This window comes from Lytechinus variegatus, chromosome 6 (assembly GCF_018143015.1).
Source record: "Lytechinus variegatus isolate NC3 chromosome 6, Lvar_3.0, whole genome shotgun sequence".
Lineage (NCBI taxonomy): Eukaryota > Metazoa > Echinodermata > Echinoidea > Temnopleuroida > Toxopneustidae > Lytechinus > Lytechinus variegatus.
Window position 1 is genome coordinate 46,056,036 of NC_054745.1, and position 24,243 is coordinate 46,080,278.

The window sequence follows — 24,243 nt, forward strand, 5'->3', positions numbered from 1 at the left end:
TATAATTAGCTTGAGATGGTTTTAGCTTGAGCTTCCTTTCAGCGTTCAGTGCATCCAAGGAATTAATCCTGCCTGGTACCCATTCACCTTACCTGGGTTGAGTGCAGCACAATGTGGATAAATTACTCGCTGAAGAAAAACACGCCATAGCTAGGATTCTAACCCACATCCCTCTGATTGATTGTGGTTAACAATTTTATCTTGTAATCTTATTTTTATTTTGCCAGACATTGCAAGCTTTACAAGGCGGGGCATTATCAAGGACAACAGCCAGTACAAAGATGAATTCACAGAGTTCTCGATCTCATGCAATCTTTACATTACATATTAAACAACAGAGGCTTATTAAAGTGGTAAGAAAAAAAAAACATTGTCACAAATGCTTTTTAACTGAAAAGTTAAACTAGAAATGTGTTGCCTTGGTAATGACATATGGCAATAAGTCTAAGACAAATCTTGAGTGCACTACTTCCTCAGTTTTTGTCCAATGCATGTTATACTTGGTTCACACAGTGGCCATAGAGTGAAGAGTCCAAGGCACAAAAATGAGTCAGAAAGTAACATTTCTATTTCAATGTATTATTAGTTGGTTATATATATCTGTTTTCAAATTTTGAATGTAAAGTGGTATGCTACAAACTTGATGTGTTTTATATTTGATTTGTTCTATTTATAGACAGCTGAAATAGAAGGTGAAGATGAGAAAGAAACAGAGAAGACTGAGGGCGATGGAATGAATGAGTTTGAAATGCTTACGGCTAAATTCCATTTTGTTGATCTGGCTGGCTCCGAGAGATTGAAGAGAACAGGTGCAACAGGGGATAGAGCGAAAGAAGGAATATCAATTAATTGTGGATTGGTGAGTTCATTTTAGATATTATGTAAGAGCTAAAGAAGGAATATCAATTAATTGTGGATTGGTGAGTTCATTTTAGATATTATGTAAGAGCGAAAGAAGGAATATCAATAAATTGTGGATTGGTGAGTTCATTTTAGATATTATGTAAGAGCGAAAGAAGGAATATCAATTAATTGTGGATTGGTGAGTTCATTTTAGATATTATGTAAGAGCTAAAGAAGGAATATCAATCAATTGTGGATTGGTGAGTACATTTTAGATATTATGTAAGAGCTAAAGAAGGAATATCAATGAATTGTGGATTGGTGAGTTCATTTTAGATATTATGTAAGAGCGAAAGAAGGAATATCAATTAATTGTGGATTGGTGAGTTCATTTTAGATATTATGTAAGAGTGAAAGAAGGAATATCAATTAATTGTGGATTGGTGAGTTCATTTTAGATATTATGTAAGAGCTAAAGAAGGAATATCAATCAATTGTGGATTGGTGAGTTCATTTTAGATATTAAGTAAGAGCTAAAGAAGGAATATCAATCAATTGTGGATTGGTGAGTTCATTTTAGATATTAAGTAAGAGCTAAAGAAGGAATATCAATCAATTGTGGATTGGTAAGTTCATTTTAGATATTATGTAAGAGCTAAAGAAGGAATATCAATCAATTGTGGATTGGTGAGTTTATTTTAGATATTAAATAAGAGCTAAAGAAGGAATATCAATCAATTGTGGATTGGTGAGTTCATTTTAGATATTATGTAAGAGCTAAAGAAGGAATATCAATCAATCGTGGATTGGTGAGTTTATTTTAGATATTATGTAAGAGCTAAAGAAGGAATATCAATCAATTGTGGATTGGTGAGTTTATTTTAGATATTATGTAAGAGCTAAAGAATGAATATCAATCAATTGTGGATTGGTGAGTTCATTTTAGATATTAAGTAAGAGCTAAAGAAGGAATATCTATCAATTGTGGATTGGTGAGTTCATTTTAGATATTAAGTAAGAGCTAAAGAAGGAATATCAATCAATTGTGGATTGGTGAGTTCATTTTAGATATTATGTAAGAGCTAAAGAAGGAATATCAATCAATTGTGGATTGGTGAGTACATTTTAGATATTAAGTAAGAGCTAAAGAAGGAATATCTATCAATTGTGGATTGGTGAGTTTATTTTAGATATTATGTAAGAGCTAAAGAATGAATATCAATCAATTGTGGATTGGTGAGTTCATTTTAGATATTAAGTAAGAGCTAAAGAAGGAATATCAATCAATTGTGGATTGATGAGTTCATTTTAGATATTAAGTAAGAGCTAAAGAAGGAATATCAATCAATTGTGGATTGATGAGTTCATTTTAGATATTATGTAAGAGCTAAGAAAGGAATATCAATATTGGATTGGTATTTTTTAGATAAAGATTTCATTTAAAGCTAAAGAATGAACCTCAAACATTGCATTGATAGGTAGAACTAAGGTTATATATGAGGTAGAAGTAAGGAAACATGCATTCTCCCTTCCCTTGTACTAACTGGTAAGCTGAGTGTATACACGTGCAGAAAATATTTTTTGTTAAATGACCCCATTAATGTTTTATCACCCTTAAAATAACTCTCCCTGTTTATATTACACAATAGTCAGATCAAACATATGAAAATTATGAATTCAGTTCATTCAGTTGTCAGACCTTCTTTTTTTTTCGTATAGGGTTCAAATCTGTGATTATGGGTCATATAATCAAACTATATGATGATATGATAGCCCACAATAGATAACAGTGGTGGTCTTGTAATTGAACTGATTTTTAGAACATGTTCATGTCCTTGGGCACACTTTATGATACAAATATTTCAATCCATATGATCAATTTACATCTTGACATTGTAAATTTTGTTGTAGAAAGCTTTGTAGTTTTTCTCAATTGATATAAAATATATATATTAAATAGTTTTGCTGCCTAATTTAATGTGAATTATTGAAAAATCTGTCATCTTCTTCTTGATCTAAATCAGAAAACAAGTATTTGTACTATGCAGCTTGATTTAGTTTGGTAAATACTTGTGAATAGAGCACTAATTAATGTATGTTTTATTTGCAGCTTGCTCTAGGTAATGTGATCAGTGCTCTTGGTGATCCATTAAAGAAGTCATCTCATGTTCCATATAGGGATTCTAAATTGACCAGATTACTTCAAGATTCTCTAGGTGGTAACAGGTAAGAAAATGATTCATTGCTCCTGTGGGGTGATTCATCATCAAGTTCTTTAATTTCAACATTTTAATCCAGTTTGATATTTTTCATAATCTAATTGTTATTGGATATTCAATTGCCTTTATGAAAACAGAGAACAATTTGGTTATCTCATTTAGTGTAAGAACTCATTAGTCATTTATGAGGTCAAGACTTGTTTACCGGGTATATGCATTTAGTTTCAAGTAAAAAAAGGGGGGGGAGCAAAATCTCATATACATACCACTAGATATGATAATAATAGTAGCTGGATTTATACAGTGCTTTTTGGCTGAGGATACAAAGTGTTGCTATTATTACCCCGTCTAGCTCGAGCGACCATCACTGTTTATAGGTATGTCTATGTTATCTCCCAGTGATGATGACTTGTATTTTTCATTCTACATAAATGTAGACATTTAATATACCAGCTGATAATGATTCATTTCGTAAGAGAGTCCTGAGATCTATTGTATATTTAACATGATATTGATGATGTGTGTTTGTTTCTTAGCCGTACATTGATGATATTGATGTGTGTTTGTTTCTTAGCTGTACATTGATGTGTGTTTGTTTCTTAGCTGTACATTGATGATATTAATGATGTGTGTTTGTTTCTTAGCCGTACATTGATGATATTGATGTGTGTTTGTTTCTTAGCTGTACATTGATGATATTGATGTGTGTTTGTTTCTTAGCCATACATTAATGATATTGATGATGTGTGTTTGTTTCTTAGCCGTACATTGATGATAGCCTGTGTGAGTCCATCTGATCCTGACTTCATGGAGACCTTGAACACGTTGCGATACGCCAACAGAGCAAGAAATATCAAGAATGCAGTCATTGCTAACCAAGACAAGACAAGCCGTCAGTTAGCTCTACTCAGAACAGAGATAAAACGACTACAAGATGAACTCAATGAATACAAACAGGTAACACTGTAGAGTGTGCATTTCTTTCTCATTGTATCCAGTAATCTTCATTGTAATTTATATTTTTTTTGTTTAAACTTGTGTAATGTATTGTGTAGTTCATGTAGAATTATTTTATTGCAAGCCACACTTACACAAACGAATGAGAGTTGTATGAGTTATATTGTGCATGGCGGTTCTATTGAAAGGTCATTGAACTCATAATAGATATTGTTCAACGCTAACTATGAGGTTTTCTTGTGTAAATGGGTCACATACATGTAGCTGGTCGTCAGATGCTTTGTGATAAGTTTATCATACAGAAGAAGTATCCTTTCAAACAACAAGGAGCACAAATAAGATGATAATTAGGGTGCTATATGCACGTACAACCTTCTACCAGAAATCATTTTTTGTCACAGGCTCATTGCTTTAGAATGAATTACCCGAACACCTCCGATTCATAGAAGACATTAAACAGTTTAAACGGGAAGTGGCTAAATGGGAAAAAACATTTGATATGTAATAGGGACTAATGGTGGAATCTATTCTTTCTCCTCACTTTGTACATATCTTATCTCTTTTCATGTGTATATACAATTTTTGTTTACTTTTAGGTAACATTTGTGCAGTATCATATTTCATTTATTTTGTTATTTTCCATAGTTAACTATGATTATCATCTATATACAACGTTTTAGCCATACATTAAGAATGCGTATTTGGTCTGCATCAAATGGTTGTGTAGTATTAGAGCGTATCCCTAGAATGACCAAAATTCAGAAGAGTATCCCATAGGCTCCTGTACAAAATTTGTTATTGAGAGCATATTCAACAGTATAGTGCGCATGCGCGAACGTGTGAAATATACAACGTGTACAACAATGAAAGCAATGCGATGCGCAACATAGAACACAATTATGCTCGATGACCTCATAATGAACTACATGCAAGTTGCATGTCAACAACCAAATTTTTGTCTTAAGAATTGATGATACCATTTTTTTGATAAGTGATTATGACTTGTTTAATCAAATTCTCCCAGTTTTTTATTGCCAGGGGTGGGATAGATGATAATAATTATATTGGATGGCTTTCTTTCATGGAATACCAGAAATATTCCACTTATTAAGGCCAATATTCCACTCATCTGCGATTCGTGGAACATTTGCCCAAAACTCTTGGAATACTTCTGGTATTCCATTTTGCACCATCCTATTTTGTTATTTGATATTTAATATTTGCATTTATTCTATATTCTTTGTTTATATTTGAATATGTTACCATGTTTGATATTAATGTTCGTTTACGAAGGGCTCCAACGAAAACCAGCTTGATGTTGACTGGGCTACCCTTCTTTTAAATATTTCAAATAAATAGTAAACATATATCTTAAATTGATTTTATTAGGGTAAGAGGTCAGTGAACTCAGATGGAGTTGAGGAGATCAATGATCTATTTCATGAGAACACAATGCTTCAGATGGAGAATAGTAATCTACGTCAACGAATTAAAGCTTTACAAGAAACCATTGATGGTCTGACGGCTAGGATTGCTTTATTGGTTGCAGAACAAGCTAGATATGGCATGTCTGCTTCAACAGGTCAGTTACATTAACCCTTCAAAGTTTTTATTCCTTCAAATTCTTCAAAGAATTTATTCCTTCAAATTCCAGCGTGCTGTAAAAAGGCTGCGGGGCTTAAGCCAGGGTAATATCCAAGTTCTTTTGAAGCGCATAGGGACGTTATATACACACTATACAAGAATTGCGTTATTATTATTCCTTTTATGTATTAAAGATAAAAAACAAATCAGCCATATTTTTTTGTATATGAGTGTAAGAGTAATATAGATTTTCTCACTGATTAATTAACAATAAAAAAGAAATGCCCCAAACATGTCTGAATTAAAAAAAAAAGTTGAGCAGAAACATTCAAGCCACACAATTTAAGACTCTTCATTTTCAAATGTTGGCAGGCCTGCAATTTCTATTGCATGGAATATCATTTCTAAATCTCAATCTCCTCTCTTGTTCGCATGTCATAAAAAATTATATTTCTCTTTAAGATCTACTTTACACTTTCGCAATCATGTCTTTTCACCTCAAATCTAACAATAAGCAGCTCAGAATTGATTTTGCGACGGTTTTTGTCTCACCTGCATAGCAGAGTGAGACTATAGGCACCGATTTCCGACGGCGGCGTCAACATCAAATCTTAACCTGAGGTTAAGATTTTGAAATGACATCATAACTTAGAAAGTATATGGACCTAGTTCATGAAACTTGGCCATAAGGTTAATCAAGTATTACTGAACATCCTATTAGAGTTTTATGTCACATGACCAAGGTCAAAGGTCATTTAGGGTCAATGAACTTAGACCATGTTGGAGGAATCAACATCGAAATCTTAACCTGAGGTTAAGTTTTTGAAATGTCATCATAACTTAGAAAATATATGGACCTAGTTCATGAAACTTGGACATAAGTTTAATCAATTATCACTGAACATCCTGCGTGAGTTTTATGTCACATGACCAAGGTCAAAGGTCATTTAGGGTCAATGAACTTTGGCCGAATTGGGGGTATCTGTTGAATTCCCATCATAACTTTGAAAGTTTATGGATCTAATTCATGAAACATGGACATAATAGTAATCAAGCATCACTGAACATTTTGTGCAAGTTTCAGGTCTCATGATTAAGGTCAAAGGTCATTTAGGGTCAATGAACTTTGGCCGATTTGGGGGTATCTGTTGAATTACCATCATAACTTTGAAAGTTTATTGGTCTAGTTCGTTAAACTTGGACATCAGAGTAATCAAGTATCACTGAACATCCTGTGTGCATTTCAGGTCACATGACCAAGGTCAAAGGTCATTTAGGGTCAATGAACTTTGGCCGAATTGGGTGTATCTGTTGAATTACCATCATAACTTTGAAAGTTTATGGATCTGATTCATGAATCTTGGACATGAGAGTAATCAATTATCACTGAACATCCTGTGCGAGTTTCAAGTCACATGATCAAGGTCAAAGGTCATGTAAGGCCAATGAACTTTGGCCATGTTGGGTTTTTTTGTTGAATAACTATCATATCTCTGTAAGTTTATTGGTCTAGTTCATAAAAAGTGGACATAAGAGTAACCATGTATCATTGAACATCTTGTGCGAGTTAGAGTAGTTTTCAAAGTCAGCACTGCTGCTATATTGAACCGCGTGATGCAGGTGAGACGGCCAGAGGCATTCCACTTGTATAGTTTAACAAGCAGATTTTAAACTTCAAAATGATATATACTTTGTTAAAATTAATCTACATTCAACCCACGTAAGAACTTGATTTAATGAAGAAGAATTTTAATTCATTGGATTCTGTTTGAACTGACTACTATATCTACATGTAGCATTTTTGTTTGAGCTGCTAGCAGTTGAGAAAAAAAATTGATTTCAAGGAAACTTTTTTTTTGTTAACATTTTACTGGTAAATACTTTATACTTTATCAAATAACGTGAACTTTGAATGATTGTATTTTTTAAAGACAAATCTGCTTTTCTCTGTTAATTACAAAGAACCGATACTTGTCAATTCATTTTTGTTTTTGAGATGAAATGTCACAATTGTTTCTGCTATTATGATCGATATTATTAAACTATGTTTTTTGTTTTGATGATTTCACACCCAATGTACCTTCTGTGATTATTTCCTTTTATCTCTTTCTCTCTCATTCTGTTTCCATACTGAATTGTATTCTTTTGTCTTGTGGGTTGGTCCTTTTCAGATCGGTCTCGTTACACCATGTCTACAGACTTAGGTGAATGTTTCTCTCTGCATGTTCCTTTCTTTCTATAGCTAGCATTCTTAGACTCAAATTTGTAATGTATCTCTGCATGTTTCTTCCTTTGCCTATGTTGCTGACAGTCTTAGATTATCTTTTTTCTGTATCTCTGCTTGTTTATTTCTTTACCGAGCTTGCATTCTTAACACTTACTTAAAGGAGAATGAAACCATTGGAACAAGATAGCATGTGTGAAAACAGAAAAATCAAAGAAACATATCAACCAAAGTTTGAGAAAAATCGGACAAATAATGAGAAAGTTATGAGCATTTGAATATTGCTATCACTAGTGCTATGGAGATAGCAAATTGGCAATGCGACAAAGATGTGTGATGTCACTTGTGAACAACTCTCCCCATTACTTAAGTGTATATTTCACTTGAATTGCCTCTTTTATCACATCTATCCATAGATCATGTGTTCTTTCTACATGAGGGTATGTAATACATATTTTTTTGAATACATCATGGATAGAGAGTTTGTATCATCATAAGAAAAAGCAAAAAGAGACATTTTGAGGGTATTTTATAGTCCACCAAAGGGAAAGTTGTTCATCAGTGACATCACACATCCTTGTCGCATTGCCAATGGGAGGATCTCCATAGCATTAGTGATTGCAATATTCAAATGCTCATAACTTTCTCATTATTTGTCCGATTTTCTCAAACTTTCTTTATTCTTATTTTTTTATTTTTCTGTTTTTACACAAGCCTATTTGTTCCAAAGGTTTCATTCCCCTTTAATATATCTCTGCATGTTTCTTTCTTTAATTACATAGCTGGCATAACATGATTGACGATAAACATGGGGGTGAATTCAGCCATCCTGTTTACAAATGGGTGCAAAACCTGATATAAAACTCTTTTCAACTGGGCAAATCATCTTAATGCTGCGTCAAAGCCAAGTTGGTATATTACATAGGAAACGTTTTTCGTCTAAGTTAATCGGTCAAACTCAAATTGGCTGCTCTTATAGATGACAGAACCTTCCAATCATGAGTCTAATGTTATAATCCCTAGATTACATGACTTATGACTAGACTATTTTTTTTATGTTTGATTGTAGGTGGTACAGATGGAGATGATGAAACAATGTTAATGATGACAGGATACATCAAAGAGGTAGAAGAATTGAGGTAAGATTTATTCATTTTTAACAAAGAAATGTTTCTATTCTATTTCCATTTGTATTTCAATATTTTTATTATCAATATTTTTTCCTTCATGTGGGCAATTCAATCATTACAGGCATGCCAAATTAAGATAGTTTAAAACACCAATTTATTAAAATTTACAGTATTAAAGAAGTTATTGCTATTATTATGATCGTCTCCTGCACAAGCGTATTTTCTGTGCAATTTTTGTTCACTATGTCTGATGAACTTAAAAAGCTTTGCGGACCGGAATCGGTAGACTTGCTTCGCCGGGGTAATATAGGATCGCCTTGAGCACCTAGCAAGGTGGATACGTGAGCTGTATAAATCCTATATTATTATTATTATTAACTCAGCAAGACTGTCTAATACTGTGTGTTGCTTTGAGACTGCAATGTATGTTAATTCATCTAGTTTGTTTCCATTACTGTTTCCAAGCTTATTTCACTTTTCATATTGATTTAAAGTTCCTGTATGTAGCTCATGCTGTTTACTTGTGTAATAAAGTGATTTCCTGTAGCTTGAAGTTAAGAACAGCAAGAGGGATAACATAAGTAGCAAGTTTTATGCTGATTCCTTCTCAATATGTGAGAAGCGATTGAGAATACAGTGTGTAAGCAGATGTGAATGGATTAGCTCCCCATCGGTACGAACAGACCGGAAGTTGTTTGGTCACACATCACTGAAGAAAAAGTAGAATTTCTAGTTCAGTGCATAAAGTGAATGGTTAATTCATCCTGCACTACATCCAGGTTATTTTCTATGGGGAGAATTCAGTCAGAGAGAGGAGGAGCATGTGACACAGGTACCAATTTCATTTGTCTAAAAAGACAAAGAAGAAATGTTAAGTACATCAGAAAATAATGTGATTAACAATCAAGAGTTGCCATGAATGTTAGAATGACTTCTTTGCTAGTCTTGATGTCTGACATTAATTGATAAGAGGGAGGGAGGACTTGTACATATGCCCTTGGTTTTGTTTTCATAGCTATACCATTTAACTAGTTTTTCATTCATTTAATGATACCACTGTATCTATTTCTTGACAGGGCCAAGTTGGTTGAGAGTGAGAGTATGAACTCTGCTTTAAGAAGGAAGAATGTTGATTCACCAGTCAGGGTTAATTCTAGAGGATCAGTAATGAGTCCTTCTCATGTATCACTTAGACCAAGCTCTGCCATCTTTACTGCACCAATGTGAGTATGTCATTATAGGAGGATCAATACATGTTCGAGGAGTACTTCATTGGGTGAAACAACATTTGCTCCTGCGGCAATTGCTCCGGGCTTAATTTTGTGTAAGACGTGGGGTTAGGGTTGCAATAGGGTTTTATGTTATGTTTAGGGTAGGGTATAGTGTTAAACTCAAGTTTGAAGTTAGTCATTTGATTAGTGTGTGGAATTTAGAGCAGAGCAATTGTCTCTGGAACCTATTATTGCCTTGGAATTATTCAGTGGAAGAGAAATAAAGAAGAAAGAAAGGAAGGAAGAAAGAAAGAAAGAAAGAAAGAAAGAGAGAAAGAAAGAAAGAGAGAGAATGGCAGAAAAGGACATACATGCCAGGGAGGGGGGAGGGAGGGAGAAGGAAACTGGTAACTACCATGGATAAGTCTTCCATTATCATCTACTGGTTTAGGCATGTATTGTATATTACAAGAAACCTTTGTGCTTCATGGTGCTGATCTTCATTACTGTAGAAGGCAGTAAAATAGGTTGAGGTAAGCTGGGCTATCAGATAGTAAAAGGCCTTGCGATTGAGTAATTTCATAGTTTAAGGAATAACTCTGGATCAATCAAAATATATTAGAAATATGAGTAATAGAAGTTATTTTTAATCTTCCCTACAGATTTGAGAATGAATTTCATGGTGATGATGATGTGAGAGTTTCTTCTGTTCTCTCTGATGCTAAGAAACAAATAGAAGTTGATCAAGAAAAGATAAGACAAGTTGAAAAGAGGAGACATTCACATGGGTAAGTTAATTAGGTTTATTCCTAATCTAGTATTGATTTGATTTATTGTCCAATAAATGAAACTCTGTTCTTACTGGTGATTAATGAATTTAGGTTTACAAATTACCCTCTCAGTCCCGCTTAAATATAGACAATTCTATTCTTTACTATTGAATTGTGTTCAATCTTGCAGATTGTGGTTAGGCAAGTAAAAGGGCATTATGATACTATCGATTGCAAAAATGATACCAGTTTAAATTTCACATTCTACAGCATATATTTGTAGGCTGTTTTTCGGGATGGAATAAGGGCATGTTTGATATTGCCGTTCCTGTAACCAAATTTGGAGTTTGGGGCAATTTGCCCTTCATTATCAAATTTCTACAAAATCCTGAATTTTTGTTTGGTGATTTTGGAGACATCACTTGAAAGTGCTTTCAATACTCTCCTAGAAAATATATAAAAAAACCTAAAAAATTATTTTTCAATAATATTGGCCATATTGCTCTTTTACTTGCCAACCGATGAGATACGATTGTTTCATTTTCATTTCCACCGAAGCATAAGCTATAAACCTTTGTTGATTATGACCTGATTGTTCAAATTTTCGTAGTTGAAATAATAATAATAATACATAAGATTTATATAGCGCACTTTCCATCTTGATTAGATGCTCAAGGCGCTTCAGAGCAGAACAACAAAAACTATTTACACATGTCTGAACAATAAGTCAATGTCTATCAAAAAACGCTTTTATACAGGTAAGTTTTCAGGTTGCCCTTGAAGGTGGTCGCTGAAGTCTGGGTTTTCAAACTGTGTTGGAGAGAATTCCACAGGCTAGGTCCTGCATGAGCAATTTCTTATCAACTGGATTTTGTAAGAGATTAGATGATGAGGATCGTAAATTTCTTGAGGGTTGGTAATGATGCATCAAAGACTTATTGTAACTGGGGGAAGTTCCATTGACTGTATGAAAAATCAAAAGAAGGATTTTAAAGACTATGCGTTCCTTCAGGGGCAACCAGTGAAGAGTTTTTAATATAGGGGTGAAATCATATCCTTTTATTGATTGAACTTTATTTGGTGACAGGGGTAGTGAAAAAGACATGGAGTCATGTGAAGAGATTACAGACGAAAGCCATGAATCAGTTCAGGATCATGAGATGGAAGGAACAAAAGATGAAGATGAAGAAAAAGAAGAAGAGGATTCAGATGATGAAGATGACGATGAGAAAGATAGTAGTAGTAGTAGTGATTCAGAATCAGATGAAGAAGGTTAGTATTACAAAACCCATTGAACCAGGTGGGTATTTCATAAAACTGTTTGTTAGATACAAAGGACTTAAGGCACAACTGGTAACCCTTTCTCATGCCAAGTGATATATCTCTTTGTAATTGAGTTAGGACCTAAGATCATGTTCCAGTTGTGCGTAAAGTTGTGCGTAACTTTACGTACATGAAACACTCACTAGGAGTGGAAGTATGTCTTCATGTGAAACAAATCCAAGAAAAACTAAGCTTTTTCAAAGTTGATATCAATGAAGAGCAGAGAAATTTTCATTATTGCCAGTTCTTCATAATAATAATGGCATGTTTACTCAGGGCAGCCACTTCAGTTCCAAAAATTGTTCTCCCAGAAGGCCCTGTTATTATTATTACCCCGGCCTTAGCTGGACTACCTAGACCCTCAAGCATTCAAGGAGTTTTTTGAGTGCAGTACAATGTGGGTAAATTTCTTGTTGGAGGAAAACATATGTCTTGGAATCAAACCTGTGTCCCTCATATTGAAAGATGAGTGTAAAAACCACTAGACCATTGCTTTGATACACACAACTAGTATGTCTAAAGCATCTTACAAATATCCAGATTGTTATAACCACTTTCTTTTGTTTATCTTTTCTTACCAGAGAATGCACAACTACAGGAGAATCTTGCCGAGATTGCGTGTGAAATCACCATCAAACAAAGACTAATAGAAGAACTGGAGTTAAGTCAAAAGAGACTTCACACTATGAAGATGCAATATGAAGAGAAACTAGGCTCTTTACTTAATAAGATCAAAGAAACAGAAAGTGAAAGAGATAAAGTCTTGGAAAACCTGGGTGAGTTCTCATAGAACAAGGTGGTCTCTTCACTTAAAGCAATATCTTTCTTTCAGTTAATAATGTAAACAAATGGCATTCTTGGATACAGATTGAGAAATATGATTGTTAGTTATTTCATTGAATGACATGTGTAAACAGAGAGAGAGAGAGAGAGAGAAGAGAGAGTGATTTTTAGAACGAAGGTTGCAAGACATCCATCAAGTTTATGTACTAGGGACAGTATTATTTACTGACCAAGACTTTTAACACTTACAAGATGTAGAGAACAAATAGACAGAGACATATCAGAGAACTGTAAACAAAAGATAGATAGCATTTATAAAATGTACCATGATTTCTAATTTTCATTTCTATTTATACTGCTGAAACCCACTGCGTACCTCCCATGTATGTCTAAATTTCAAGTTATTTAGCTTTATTATTGTTTATATTTGACCTTTGACCTTAGGATCAATGGCTGAATCAAGGACAAAAGACAAAGCTGAAAAGATCCGCAAGGAATATGAGATAAAACTGAAGAAACTTTCAGAGGAGAAAGATAGACTCACTAAGGCTCAGAAGGAACATAACAAGATTTTAAAGAGCAAGTCACAGTTTGAAAGGCAGATGAGAGGACTCAAAGATGAGGTCTCTAAAATGAAAGAAACAAAGGTAAGGGATTCCACAAGGTTATATATTAGGGACAGTATTGTTTTACCAGCCAAGGCATGGTAGGAATATAAAATACATGAAACTCACATGTTACATGTTTTAGCGAGACGGAAAGCACCTAAAACCTAAAATATCATCAAGACTGATCAAACCTATTACAATGACCTATCAGTCGGTTTAAAGTCAATTTTATGTGCATGATTATATCATTGCACAGGAGAGTCAAGTATAGGATCTAGTTTAAAAACAAAATTTAAGAGTGTTAATCAACCATGATCTTTGTCTTTTAATAGGTGAAGCTGATGAAACAAATCCGAGAAGAACAACAGAAGAGTCGTAATAAAGATCAGCTATCAAGCAGAGAGATACAAAGATTAAAGAAAGAATCTAGGAAGAAAGAAACGCAGATTAAAACATTGGAAGCTTCAGCTAAACAGAGGGAACTTGTGCTTAAGAGAAAACATGAACAGGTGAGTCAGACAGAGAGAGAAAGAAAGAAACTTGTATCAATCATTCACTTCAGAAATAGATACAATATATACATGAAAACTGTAGTAAACATGGAAATGATTGTTATGAGCAATTACATTCTACAAGATATTTAGAAAGACAATCATGAAATATGACTACATGCAAAGAACTGTTCTTTCAGTGCTCTTACATTCAACATACGATGGCTGAAACCATTGGGCTGACAATCTTGTATAGTCCCATACATTCATAGTTGTTTTTGCAGTATACGTAGCCTTTAGAAGAATAAAATCAACTTGTTGCTGATTATATTGTATTTCCTCAAACACTGTTTCTTAGTTACATTATGAAACACCTTTCACAATCAATTTAGTGAGACAATTTCCTCTATTATTTAAAGTTAAACCCAGAAATGAATTGTAATATAAACAACAAAGGCAAAAGGGACTGGTTGTTTCTTGCAAATTGTATTCAGTTGTATTAGTAAAAGTTTAACTTAAACATTTTTAGAATTCAGAAAAAAATAAGATGCTCTGAAATATTTGATAAACAACACCATTAACTTTTCAGACTTCATTGATTAAACCAGTACAGAGTTTAAATGAATACTAGGTCATGGGAATACATGGAATGCTCTATTGACTGCATTGCCTCAATGCATTGGCCTTGGGGAATTCTGGTGCCCAACATCCTATGTCCTTTCTGTGGTGTAATTCTGGTGCCCTACATCCTATGTCCTTTCTGTGGTATAATTCTGGTGCCCTACATCCTATGTCCTTTCTGTGGTGTAATTCTGGTGCCCTACATCCTATGTCCTTTCTTTGGTGTAATTCTGGTGCCCTACATCCTATGTCCTTTCTGTGGTGTAATTCTGGTGCCCTACATCCTATGTCCTTTCTGTGGTGTAATTCTGGTGCCCTACATCCTATGTCCTTTCTGTGGTGTAATTCTGGTGCCCTACATCCTATGTCCTTTCTGTGGTGTAATTCTGGTGCCCTACATCCTATGTCCTTTCTGTGGTGTAATTCTGGTGCCCTACATCCTATGTCCTTTCTGTGGTGTAATTCTGGTGCCCTACATTCTATGTCCTTTCTGTGGTATAATTCTGGTGCCCTACATTCTATGTACTTTCTGTGGTGTAATTCTGGTGCAGTACAACGTTTGTCCTTTCTGTGATGTAATTTAGAAACTTGCTATCAAGGAGAATGGACATGCCCTTATTATTACCCTCTATAATTTCAGCTTGAGATGCTGCGTAAGAATCAGAAACCAATGTCAGACAAGGTCGCTGGAAGAGTCTCTAGACCTGTGAAGAAGCCCTCTACAGTCCAAACAGAGACAGGTACAGGAGGTCAAAGGTCACTTAGCAGGAGAGGAAAGGCGAAGGTTGACACCGGCCGACCTACCAAACATGAGAGGAAAGGAACAAGTGAATACTCATCAAAAACAGCCAAACAGAAATGGAATGTTATGGAGAGAAAGGTATTTATTTCAGTTACCATGTCTATTTTTATGGCTCACTCTCATACCATAATCATACTCATCTGGTTATTCTCACAAATTTCTAGGTATTTGTTATTTGCCCCCTCTTTTTAGTAGATTTTCTGTCTTCCTTCCTTACTTTTTTCCTTTTCCTTTTCTTTATTGCGCCATGAGCATCTTCTTATGATGAATACTGGCACATTACAAATGTTCATATTATTATCATCATTATTTTTGTCTTGACCATCCTTCTCATTCAGACCTACTGTATTAGTTTCCTTGTAATCTTTGGTCTTGCCATACCTCTAATGCCTTCCACTTCTTGATCCTATGCTCTTTTAAAAGGTTCATCATCTTCCCTCCTCAACACATGGTCAATCCATCTCAAAGTACTTCTCTTTAACACTTCCACAACACTTTCTTCCAAGTCAAACCTTCCTCTGACCTTTCTTGTTTTTATCAGATCATGTTAATACTACATATTTTGTATGTTCTCCTGAAGATTCCTTCTCACATTCTATGATAGAGAATAAAGTTACATGTCAAAGAGGTACCATGCTCAATGAGCTCCAGAAGACTGTCAATCTTCTACCCATCTTCTACCCATCACACAAAACTGGCACTGGTCTGACAGTCCCAGACCAGTAAAGATTCCTGTCGGGCCAGTAACTGCTCAGAATTAGCCAGAAAAACTGGAATGACACGACCAGTAAAAATCTATTAAACTGATACGAATATTTTCTCCGCTTTTGGTAAATTATGAAATGGATCTGGCATCTTAAAAAATGTCTCTCTGTTTCATTGGGTATCTACTGGTCCGATGTGAACAGGTTGGGCAGGTGGAAAAAAAGGGGCAGTGTGGAGCCTTGACCTACCCTACCACACTAGGTCCATAGGAAAATGTTGATGCATAGTTGTATATATAAAATATATATTTTGGTTGAATTTATAATGGTCATTCAATCTGTATTGGAAAAAAACAAGAGTGCTTGGAAACATATATGGGGAATTTTGGTCTTGAGCTGCTGCTGTAATATGGCTGTGACATATTATTTGTAAAACTCAAACACAAATTAATTGAAGATCAAATCTAAAAACAGATATCAAAAGAGCATGTGAATTTTTAAATCAAACTATGAATACATATTGCCATTTTAAAGATTTGCTTTATTTCACAAAACAGTAACTAGGGGCCCGTAACACCAAGTTTAGCAATGATCGTAGAATGTATTTTAATAATTGATTTCATTGACTACATTGTACAATCAATCGTGAAACTCAAGCAGGCGATTAATTACTATACTTTGTGTTACGGGACCCAGGTAACCATCCCAATATTGAATCTTTTGGAACAGAAGAAATCTGCTAATAAGTGAAATTCAGCATAAAAGAAGTTAATAATTCTATGTTTTAGATCGAAAATATAAGGTGAGAGTGGGTGTTGTGATAAAGTTTGTGATTCAGAATCACTTTTAAGGATTATGATTAAGGTTAATCTAAGATTTGAAGCTCAGATGTATTTTTTACTGAAAATGTCATGGAAACAACTGTACATGCACAAGAAAGGTGATATGGAAATTGAATTATAAGTTGTGTTTTCTTTGCAGATCACAGATATCATAGCAAGACGGCAAACACTGTCCTTCATGGAACGAGATATGGAAAGGTTTATCCATCATAGACACAAACTAAGCAAGAAGGTTGAGAAGTACCTGACTAAGAGAGATGAAGCTTTGAAGACAGGCAACAATGATCCTAGTATCCTAAAAGATTTAGATGAACAGATAGATGGATTAAATGATAACATAGAGTATGTACAGGAACAGATTACAGAATGTCAGAGTGGGATTATGGAAGTCATGGAGGGAAAGGTAAGATACACAGACAGAAAGGAAAGAGAGAGAGAGAGAGAGGGGGGGGGGGGGGGTGACAGAATGGCTCATGTGATATGATCTTCAGTCCAAATTTGTTATGTGATTTTAGTTTTTCATGACAGTTTGAAGGTTATTTTCTATAAATAAGCACAATTCCATGTCATATGGGGAAAATCCCCTTGGCTACAGTGTAGTTCCAGTCTATTTTTTCTACTGAACATCCAGATATAGTAGGTATTGATTGAATCATGGCAGAACCATGGATGAAGGAATGAATGGATGGATGAATTGATAAATACATGTAGACTGATAGTTATCATGATACATTTACTGAGTTCCCCATTTCATAGAATGGTGAACCGTTGAATGACAATGAAAGACCACGAATTGGCAAGGTCTGAAGTTCAGAGCTCTCCAAGGTCACTGAAATTTGTGGTCTCTGTCGAATGGCTCCAAAAAATTGCCTGAAAGAACTCTGAAATACGAACGGATACTTTGCCTAAAGATGAGACCTTTGATAGTCATTGAATGAATAAATGCTGAAAGACCACTGAAAGACTATATCCTGCAAGTCAGCTGAAAGACTATTTTGAACTATTTCAAAAAGTTTTGGAGCTCATGGAGACCATGAAGACCATTGAAATATTGGTTAGGAATCATGTAAGACCTCAGAGATTATTGAAAGTTCATTAAGAAAGATCATGCAAGTTGAATGGTCTTACAGCAGTTTTACTCATTGTGGAATGGAGGTCATGATTTAACAAGCCGTTACCATTTATCATGTTACACCTTCATATGTAGCAGCTTTTCAATTGCCCAATAATAAAGTTCTGACATTATCATAAAGTTATTTACTCATTGTTCTTGCTTCTTAACAAAGGATGGTTCTTGGGTATGTAAACATTCGTCAACAGATTCATTGTCTTTGTTGTATATTATTGTACATTTCTTTTCTCTGTTAAATTGAAATGAGTTGTCCCAGCTTTTCTTTAAACTCCCGAGACTTGTTATCATTTAGTCAGTTTTATTATGTGTGTCAGTGGATAAACCACATAGCTCTTAATATTGTTATTAATTCAGCAAAGAAGGAAAATGATCTTCTGTTTGAATTGATATCACCTAGAGCTCATAGTCCTTATTTTTAGATGTACATAATAAGTATATATTGTAAATATTGTATGTATGTTTTACACTCTACAAGCATAGTGTACCTTGTCACTAGTCTTGAGAACAATAGTGAGACTTGGTCTTAGGCCCTGGCCTAGGCCTTGGAGGAAGCTCCTTGAATAAGACCAGGAAATATTTCAAAAAACAACAATATGTCAATAGATATGACTATATTTTTATATGTAAAAGTATTTATAGTGTTGTAATCATTGAGCCTGGTCTTGTCCTTGGCTTTCAGTCCTGTACATTGAACTCTATGTATTGATAAAATGTCCCTTGTAAATTTTGCTTACTGCATTATTTTGCTGTTTAATCGTATTAAATATTCTTGTATTTATTGTTTTCCTTATTATCTAAATGTTCATGCTTAATCACTGCTCGGTCAATATATGCATTATATACCATTGACCACTTATTGTACATCTTTATTGGAGAATATTATGGCATACACTGTACTAATTTCATATTGGTCAGAAAAATTTCCATTTTCATTATGATGATTTGACAAGTCCAAATCTAGATACAAAAAGAGTACCGAAGTGTGACATCATTAATTTTCACTTTTTGTGTTTCATCATTTTGATACCATATTCTGGTAGAGCATGATGAAACACTCCCACAACCCAAATTTGGTGGGAATCGGTCCGTGGGGCCCCAAGATATGACCTCATGAATACATGATTAGCCTCATTGAAGTCGATGTATTATTGGCCTGGTTCTGAAAGATAGGAACCAGGTCATTGACTTCAATGGGCTAATTATGCATTCATGATGCCATATCTCAGGCCCCCTTGAATCGTTTCTCACCAAATTTTGGAAGTGGGGGCTTGTCATCATGTTCTACCAGAATAAGGTATCAAATATGCGGAAATGCCAAAAAAGTGTTTTGTGACGTCATCACTTTCGTACTCTGTGGCATGTTACATACATGTATATGCAGCATTTCTAGCTAGTTAGCCTGGCGGAGACATTGTGTAGCATCTGCACATAGTGATATGTAAAAATGTAAAAATGGACTAGTATCATTATTGATTAAAGTCAGAAGTAGCATTTCACTGTATTACAAAGAGTTGTATATGAATGATCTGTTTAACCTCAACTATGGCAGTCCATTAATGTCAATTTTTTTTCTCTTTTGCTCAATGTCCTTATGTAACCAAAGATGAGCACACTGGATTGTCAAGACAAACACCATAAGGTCTTAACAGGTTGTCATGGGCCTTGTAACAGGTTTTATAATTGATTGAATTCTTCAGTGAAATTAGCTCTCTGATTGATTTGTTCTTTGCTGTTTTTAACTTATACGGCGCGTATCATTCAGTAGTGAATATTTTCGTCTGATTTGTATTTGTGTATTTCACAATACTAGACTCAATCCCAGGCTTATAATTCCTTTTTCCTTATAGGAGGAGATAGATGCTGTTGATGCAGCTGCTGTAGTTGAACAATGCTCCTTGAGAGAGGCTAAATACATGCTGGAGCATTTCATTAACCTAGCTATCAGTAAGGTGAGTATGCCTATTTTACAATCATCATACTTTTTTTTCCATTTCAAATAGATTTGGTTGCCATTCAGGCGTGGTTCCCATTTATCTCTCCTTTGCTCTCATGAAGTCAGTTAAAAATTCACAGTGATCATATTCCTGGAAATATCTCTTTCTTGCGATAATTGAAAAAAAAACCTTTAAGTGATAAATCATTCAAACTTAGCTCATTTATTAGGGGATATGATCTGAGTAGATCTGGGGTCACAAGGTCAAAGAGGTCTTTATTTGAATATTATTGATGTTATAACTCTCTCACCTGCTTGGTACCATTGTATGAAAGTTATGGTATCTTTACTATCAATGGTAAATGTGCATAACATGCAACCATTATGAAGGATTGAATGATTGATTTGATTACAGGGTTTGAGTGCTGCACAGAAAGAATCTCAAGTCAAAGAGTTGACAGCAAAACTACATCAAGAAGAACAGAATAGCTTTGTACAACAGACATTATTACAACATATGATGAAAGACAGAGAGGGAGAAGATCTTGAATTAGATGGCCTTTTTAATCATCCTAATAGAGGTGAGAAAAACAAATGATTAAAGTTTAACTTTGTAAGCAGCCGATTTAAAAAATCTCAAACCAAGATGAAACATGTGTACAAGTACATGTATTAGCACTAAAATACCCTGAAAACAACAATAAATGAGAATGAAAAGCTAAAAATACAAGACAAAATAAAACACATAAAAAAAAATACAAGGCAACACCCGATTTTGTAATTAGGTGTCTCAAAGACGCTTAAATAGAACACATAAGTGTATGGGATGAAATTAAGGTGGTGTTTCCGGTCACTTTATATTTCACTTTTTGAAGCAACAATAATGATTTACGGATGCGATTTTTTTTCTGGGCTACATTTTTGTAACATATCACACACACAGGTGACAAGTGTGACCTTCTAGCTCAATTTTTTAAAAAGTCAAATCAATGTAAGCCAATCACTTTAAAAATGATGAGTAAATGATAATACCTGTTGTCATCATATTAATGTTGAAAATACATGTATTATTAATCAATGATAACTATGATAATTATGATAATTATAGCTGTAATAAAGAATTTGCATCAGTCCAAAGTAATTAAAAGATTGTGCATATTTCAAGATTACATTGTAACTAATATTGAATCACTTTAATATCAATACTCACTTTTTTATAGATAGCGAGAGTAGCAGCAATAGTTCAAGGGCTCCCTCACCTGATATCAGGTAAGTCTTGTATACTACTGGAAATCAAATTAGGGAAACCAGCTTATTGATGAAAGCAAAGGAAAAGTGACTGGGCATTATTAATATGAAAATAAAATATAACTTCAAACTAATGGTATTTTGATTTTGTCTTTTTAGGAGTTACTCTTCTATTTATCCTACATGTGTGCCTCGTAACTGTCACTATTCTTCTCTGTATTCTCCTTCTTATCCTTCTTCTTTTGATCTTTATCCTTCACATTTCCTCATTCCTCCTACAGAGGTACATTCTTAGTTTCTTACCTCAATAATACAAGGGCCAGTTGAATGCATATTTATATATTTTGTGTGATAAATTAGTTGTTGTGCATTATCAAAATTTCTTGTACGGTGAAATAATGTGATAATGGTACCTGACTTTGATTTGTTCTTTTTTTTTAAATTTGGTCAATATGATCTTAAAGTAAGGTTGATAAGGACATTTTGAAAACCATTATTTGGTGCTTATTATAATTCTCAATCTTGTTTATATTCATAAGCTGAAATTGATATTTGATCTTATTAGATTGGAATTCTTGCTATTGAAATTGAAATGGAATAATTTTATAAACTTTGATAGTGGTTTATTCATTCCCATTATAGATCATCAGTCCTATGTAATATGAACAACTCACAAACACCCACATGGAAAATACTTTCTACTTATTCTTTGCTACATTTTAATGTAGTTATGATAGTGTAATAAAAACAGTAAGAAGTTTGCAGTGATCCATTAACTGATTGTACAAAGTCCTTATCATATTGAGGTGAATAAAAGTGTTTTTTAATGCATAGGTACTCAAAACTATTCCATAATTTTACTGTATATTTACGAAACACGAGGTTGGTCTCAATAGAAAGGTTTTAGTTATTTTCAATGACTTTAGTTACCCTTATGATTGGTGACTGTTGTGCTTAGTAATATATCCCTATCTAGCTTATTTAAGAACATGTTCCTGTCATTAAGAGCTTTATGAAAACCTACCTACCTGGGAAGTATAAACTGGTTATATTTCACTGTATGTCTACACATGGCATGAACATGTTATTAATGGCTATTCATCTACATTTCTTAGCATACTGTAGGTCACTGATAATAAGTAACTTACAGACAGCTTTATTAAATGGCCCTGAGACCTCAGTTCATCAACTTGATTTATCTTAACACTGAATCATACATTTATTCCTTGTGTGTATCGTAAGTTTTTGGATCTGATTCATGAAACTTGGACATAATAGTAATCAAGTATCACTGAACATCCTGTGCAAGTTTCAGGTCACATGATCAAGGTCAAAGGTCATTTAGGGTCAATGAACTTTGGCCGAATTGGGGGTATTTGTTGAATTACCATCATAACTTTGCAAGTTTATTGATCTGACTTTTGAAATTTGGACATAAGAGTAATCAAGTATCACTGAATATCCTGTGCAAGTTTCAGGTCACATGATGAAGGTCAAAGGTCATGTGAGATCAATGAACTTTGGCAGCATTGGGGGTATTTGTTGAATTACCATCCTATCTCTGTAAGTGTATTGGTCTAATTCATAAAACTTGGAAATAAGAGTAACCAAGTATCACTGAACATCTTGTGTGAGTTATAGTAGCTTTCAAAGTCAGCACTGCTGCTATGTTGAATCGCGTGATGCAGGTGAGACGGCCAGAGGCATTCCACTTGTTCAGTGTTATGAAAAAAGTGTAGTAAATGGGTACCCGGTAGGAAGAACTTCCTTGAATGCTCGATGTGCCCGATCAGGGTAGCCGTGCTAAAGCCGGGGTAATAGTGTGCAGCGCTTAGAAACATTTGTATTAAGCACTATATAAATGTTGCATATTATTATTATTATTATTATGAATGATTAAAGAGTCCCATTGAGTTGAAAAGTTGACCTTGTTAGATTTTATTGGTCACAATTTGCTTTCCATAGTTAAAGCACAACTTTATTCTTGATTTGAAATCTAACCTAGGTTCAGGTTACATGTTATGGTTTTTCTTTTGGACTTTTGAAACACTCTTGATTCTGTATCCTGTTTGGTTTCTCTCCCCCCTTTCACTTGATGAATAATTTCATTATACTCACTGGATCGGTTTATTTTATTTGGACCACACCCATCTCATGAATATTCATATTAAGTAGACCAATTTTATTTGGCATTGCATGTTTTATTGCTCTCATAGTATTTGTGATTCAAATCTGTGGGGATATTATAAAGAAGGCAAAACGGAGTAATAAGAAGAAATGAAAAGACTGTATATCTCACTTGGATGCATAGGAATTCTTTTCACCAATCTGTGTATTTCAAGCAAGAAACTATTTGTTTGAGTGAATTATCAATTAGTAGCTAGTTCTTTATAATTAGGCTTATGACTCAAAGCCACGGTTGTCAAGGCCAGGTGCTCTGTTTCTAGCCTAACTAGTAATGTTCTCTCCCCTCAAATTACACATATTTGTTTATTTTGGGGCTTGTTCATGAATATTAAACTATGGTAACTTTGCCATTATGGCAACTACCATGGAAAAAAGGCTCAGCAGCCATTTACAATCAATGTTTCAATGGTAGTTGCAATAAGTTACCATCATAGTCTTTAATGAAGCAGACCCCAGAAGTAGTAACTCTTCACTCTACTCTCATAAATTTAAACCCCAAAAGGAGATACAAGAATTTCTTTGAGACCATTTCTTTCCAGAGTTTTGGAAGTTTCATGCATATGTACATAGTATGCATATATTGTGCTTCATTGAACCACAAACTTTAAATATTCTTGAAGTTCAAACTGAA

At 34.3% G+C, this 24,243-nt stretch overlaps 1 protein-coding gene across 6 annotated transcripts in view; it reads left to right on the top strand.

The window, feature by feature from the left end:
• The window catches only part of LOC121417538 (kinesin-like protein KIF21A), a 61,551-nt gene that overhangs the window by 14,409 nt on the left and 22,899 nt on the right, over positions 1-24,243 (top strand). For 5 of the 6 annotated variants that reach the window (XR_005970375.1, XR_005970377.1, XR_005970378.1 and 2 more), the window contains 18 exons: positions 228-353; positions 677-859; positions 2,954-3,069; positions 3,824-4,019; positions 5,409-5,601; positions 7,775-7,807; positions 8,897-8,966; positions 10,034-10,180; positions 10,831-10,956; positions 12,026-12,210; positions 12,843-13,037; positions 13,489-13,691; positions 13,985-14,161; positions 15,405-15,644; positions 17,252-17,515; positions 20,092-20,193; positions 20,593-20,758; positions 21,398-21,446. Coding sequence is in view for 1 of the 6 variants with exons in the window: in XM_041611264.1 (XP_041467198.1) it covers positions 228-353; positions 677-859; positions 2,954-3,069; positions 3,824-4,019; positions 5,409-5,601; positions 7,775-7,807; positions 8,897-8,966; positions 10,034-10,180; positions 10,831-10,956; positions 12,026-12,210; positions 12,843-13,037; positions 13,489-13,691; positions 13,985-14,161; positions 15,405-15,644; positions 17,252-17,515; positions 20,092-20,193; positions 20,593-20,758; positions 21,398-21,446 (2,771 nt within the window). In the remaining 5 variants the exon portion in view is untranslated. The remainder of the gene's footprint in view (positions 1-227; positions 354-676; positions 860-2,953; positions 3,070-3,823; positions 4,020-5,408; positions 5,602-7,774; positions 7,808-8,896; positions 8,967-10,033; positions 10,181-10,830; positions 10,957-12,025; positions 12,211-12,842; positions 13,038-13,488; positions 13,692-13,984; positions 14,162-15,404; positions 15,645-17,251; positions 17,516-20,091; positions 20,194-20,592; positions 20,759-21,397; positions 21,447-24,243) is intronic. The other variant, XR_005970376.1, reaches the window with a different exon arrangement.